Source organism: Carlito syrichta, unplaced genomic scaffold, assembly GCF_000164805.1.
Source record: "Carlito syrichta isolate Samal-C Ts95f unplaced genomic scaffold, Tarsius_syrichta-2.0.1 Scaffold303247, whole genome shotgun sequence".
NCBI lineage: Eukaryota > Metazoa > Chordata > Mammalia > Primates > Tarsiidae > Carlito > Carlito syrichta.
In genome coordinates, this window is record NW_007247343.1 from 165,413 (window position 1) to 169,050 (window position 3,638).

At 52.7% G+C, this 3,638-nt stretch overlaps 1 protein-coding gene across 2 annotated transcripts in view; it reads right to left on the minus strand.

The window, feature by feature from the left end:
• SGSM2 (small G protein signaling modulator 2) overlaps positions 1 to 3,638 on the minus strand; it is a 47,156-nt gene that overhangs the window by 2,692 nt on the left and 40,826 nt on the right. For both annotated transcript variants that reach the window (XM_008058202.2, XM_008058204.2), the window contains 5 exons: positions 2,407 to 2,790; positions 2,016 to 2,140; positions 1,435 to 1,517; positions 1,159 to 1,268; positions 591 to 687 (listed from right to left, as the gene is read on the minus strand). In XM_008058202.2, the coding sequence (XP_008056393.1) occupies positions 591 to 687; positions 1,159 to 1,268; positions 1,435 to 1,517; positions 2,016 to 2,140; positions 2,407 to 2,790 (799 nt within the window). The remainder of the gene's footprint in view (positions 1 to 590; positions 688 to 1,158; positions 1,269 to 1,434; positions 1,518 to 2,015; positions 2,141 to 2,406; positions 2,791 to 3,638) is intronic.

The following is a 3,638-nucleotide window of genomic DNA, read 5'->3' on the forward strand; positions in this document are numbered from 1 at the left end:
AGGCTGTGGTGGCTGGGAGCGGCCACTGCACTCCAGTCTGGGCGACAGTGAGACTCCAACACAAAAAAAAAAAATTAAATAAATAAATAAATAAATAAATTCTGGAGGGTTTTTTTGTCCCCCTACCCCCCACCCCACATGCCCAAGCAGTCACATTTATTAAGTTTGAGGCAGGATGGGACCCAGGGCACTGCTAGTTTTTAAAAGCTCCTAGCACTTTAGGAGGGTAAGGTGAGAAGACTGCCTGAGTCCAGGGGCTCAAGACCAGCCTGGGCAACTTGGTGAGACCTCATCTCTACAATAAATCAAGAAAAATTAGCTGGGCATGGTGGCACACACTTGTAGTTCCAGCTAGTTGGAAGGCTGAGGCGGAAGGATCTCCTGAGCCCAGCAGGCTGAGGCTACGGTGGCTGTGAGTGTGCCACTGCACTCCAGCCTGGGAGATAGAGTGAGACTGACTCAAAAAAAATAAAAATAAAAAATCTCCCCAGGTGGTTCCAAAGCAGTTAGGATTGGGAACCACTGGCTTTGGGGAAAAGAGATCTCCCACTTCCTCTGACCTCAGCCCCACAATCCATCCCACTTCTTACCTCTCTTAAAATCTAGCAGGAACCAGCGGTAACAGAAGTAGAAGTGGGTGTAGTCTCCATTCTGATGCATCAGTTCAAACAGCTCTGAGTCCAGGATCTTATGTGGGTGGGGGCAGGGAGAGAGACTGAGCCCAGAACCAATGCTGCCTCTCTGGCTGCCCCTCACCCTCCATGCCCAGGGATGTGTGGGTTCCCCAGACTTGGCCATGTGCCTCTCTGCTGTGCTATGCCTGGTGCCCAGTAGCCACATTTTCTCCCCCTCAGGTCTCCTTGGGTGAGGACTACACTCTGCTGACGCACCCATCTCTCTGGGCTGTATTCTTTTTAGAGGTGTACCGTTTTCTAGGTGTTTGATTTCATCATCAACACATTACTTGCCAGAACTTTCATGGTTACAAGCATTCATACTCATACTCTTCCTTGATTTGTAACACTGAAAACAATGTTTTTTAAAATGAAAGAAATTAAGCTTATAGGACATTTTTGGAATGCTTCCTGGTCTCCCTATGAATGATGGAAAAGCCCAGCACTGCCTGGTCATGTGCCCATGGGTGGCTATGGGCCTTACCTGGATGAGGGAGCGCATATTGGCAAAATGGGTGTCCATGGTGCCCCAATTTTGGAAGTTCTGGCTCATCCTCCTCATGAGGTGGCTGAAGCAGCTGTAGGCCAGCTGATCTGAGAGGAGACAGGAGTGAAGCAGGCAGGGCAGGGTACCCCAAAGGACAGGGCTGGCTTATAGTCCCACCCTTCCAGACCTAGCTGTCTTCTTTTCCTTTCTCCAACTTATGTCAACCCAAGCCCAACACCATTTTGGGAGCCTCCACACCCCACAATCTCTCACCATTGTCCAGGATGACCAGCAAAGGTGCCAGCAGATCACACATGCCCTGCACATAGCCCACGTCCAGGTGTTCCCACACATAGCTGAAATGCCAGGAACAGAGTCACTGTGGCTGTGCTCCATCCTTCTCTCCCCTTGAAGGTCCCTGGGGAAACAGCCCCTAGAGGAGCCTGCCACCCAGAAGCCAGCCTTCCCATGACCTTGAAGCACTTCCTGTGCACCTCACACTGGGAGACAATGAGGGACAACCTATGACTCCTGACCCCAAGGCACTTGGGGATTCAGGGAAAGCGACGAGGCCATCATAGCTTGGTATGTGGGGCCAGGGAGGGAAATCAGGTAAGGCTTCTTGAAGAAGCGTGGCGGAAGCTGAGATCCAAAGATTTTTAAGGATGAAGAGGGGTGGGGTGAAGGGTGTTACAGGGAAAATGTAATCCAGACAAAGGGAGCCAAGTGCGCTTCAGGTATAGGAGAGCAGAGCAGGGCGCCTTCCAGACCTAACCTTCCACAGAGCAACCAGTGGCAGCCAGGGTGTGGGCAGGTCCCTGCCTCCCACCCTGAGCCCTGCCCCACATTGGCACCTGCACATGATGTCTCTGAGTCTCTCGAGATTGGGGGGCGTGAAGTACCAGTAGTCGCGGTCACATCTCTGCACGTCCTTGTCTATGCGGTGCAGATTTAAGGCCACGGTGTCCAGTAATTCTATCTGGAAGAGCGGAGGGCCCTCAGGGGTGAGACTGCCAGCCCTTCCCAGGTCGGGGGTAGGTGGTTATGCCCACACAAAGAAATGCAGCAAAACAGGGAACCCGGAGAACCCAGAGAGCAGAGTCTTCCGGGGCTCTTAAGACATGGGTTTAGAGCTCCTTCCAGGTCAGAGTACCCCTACCATCCACCCTGCCAGCCCATCCCCAAGCATTAGTCAGGAGGGCCTCTGGGGCAGCTAGGAGCAGTGCCCGAGGAACGTCCACATACAGTGTAGGCAGCAGCACACACAGCCGCAAGCTCCTCCCCTGCCTCCAGCTCTCTGGCCCGAGAAGCCGTCTCCTGGCCGGCATCGTGGGGCTCAGAGAAAGCGTGGGCTGCAGGAACCAGCCTGTTGGAGCCTTCATCCCCACCGCCGTCTTCCTCTTCGAAGCCCGCGCTCTGCCCCTCATCTAGGCTCGACTGGATGCCTGAGGCCACAGAGTAATTGCGAGAGGATGGCAGTCCTGAGTCTGGAGAGTCAAACTCCACTGACTGCTGCTGCTCCACCACGGCGGTGCCTGGAGTCCCAGCTCCTGGTTCCTCCGGCTTTGACCTGGAATCTTCAGGGCCCTGGGGCCCTGGGGGCTCCATATCATCCACAGAGATAAACACCTGGTAGGGGTAAACACATGGTGGCTCCCATCTGTACTCCAGGACCTTCCCACAGCCCCTACCTCCTCCCTAGGTCAGAATGGAGCAGTAATAGAGAATTCTCTTCACACCCTGTACTCCCAGCATGGCCTCTAACATTGTCTCCACTGGGCATCGAGCCAGCTTCTGACCCAGTCAACCAGGCAGAGAGAAATAAGGCTCTGGGCAAATAAGAAGACTCCAGCCCTGTCGAGTCCCTGCTTGTATGAAACACTCCAGAGCTTCCTGTGTCTGCTGTAGGGAAGAAAGGGAACCAGAGGCCAGTTTGAGCTAAGTCTCATTCTACAAATGCATGAAGTTCGAAGACCAAGAGAGCATCTTGAGTGTTTTGGTGTGGTTGCCAGGGCACCTGTGTGGAGAACAGGCGAGAGGTTTTAGGAGAAACAAGTTTTTCTTTATTTTCAGTGTTGAATGTTTAGCAGGACAAGACAGGAAACTTCTGTAGCAAGTACCTAGTCAGTTATATTAGCCTTCAGGCAAGAAAGAAGAGGCAAGAAGTAAAAGCAAGCATCTACTGACTGCAAACAGTCCACCACCATGCACAAGTCACAGGGAAAATAAAAGACATAAATGAAGGGGGACCCAAAAAACACTAGAATTTATTTATTAAAAAATTGTGTAGCCGGGCTCAGTGCCTCAGCCTGTAATCCCGCGCCTTTGGGAGGCTGAGGTGAGTGAATTGCCTGAGCCCGCAGGTTCGAGACCCGCCTGGGCAGCGAGACCTCATCTCTACAATAAATCAAAAAATCAGGCCTGAGCCTGCGGGTTCGAGACCTGCCTAGGTAACTTGGCGAGCCCTCATCTCTGCC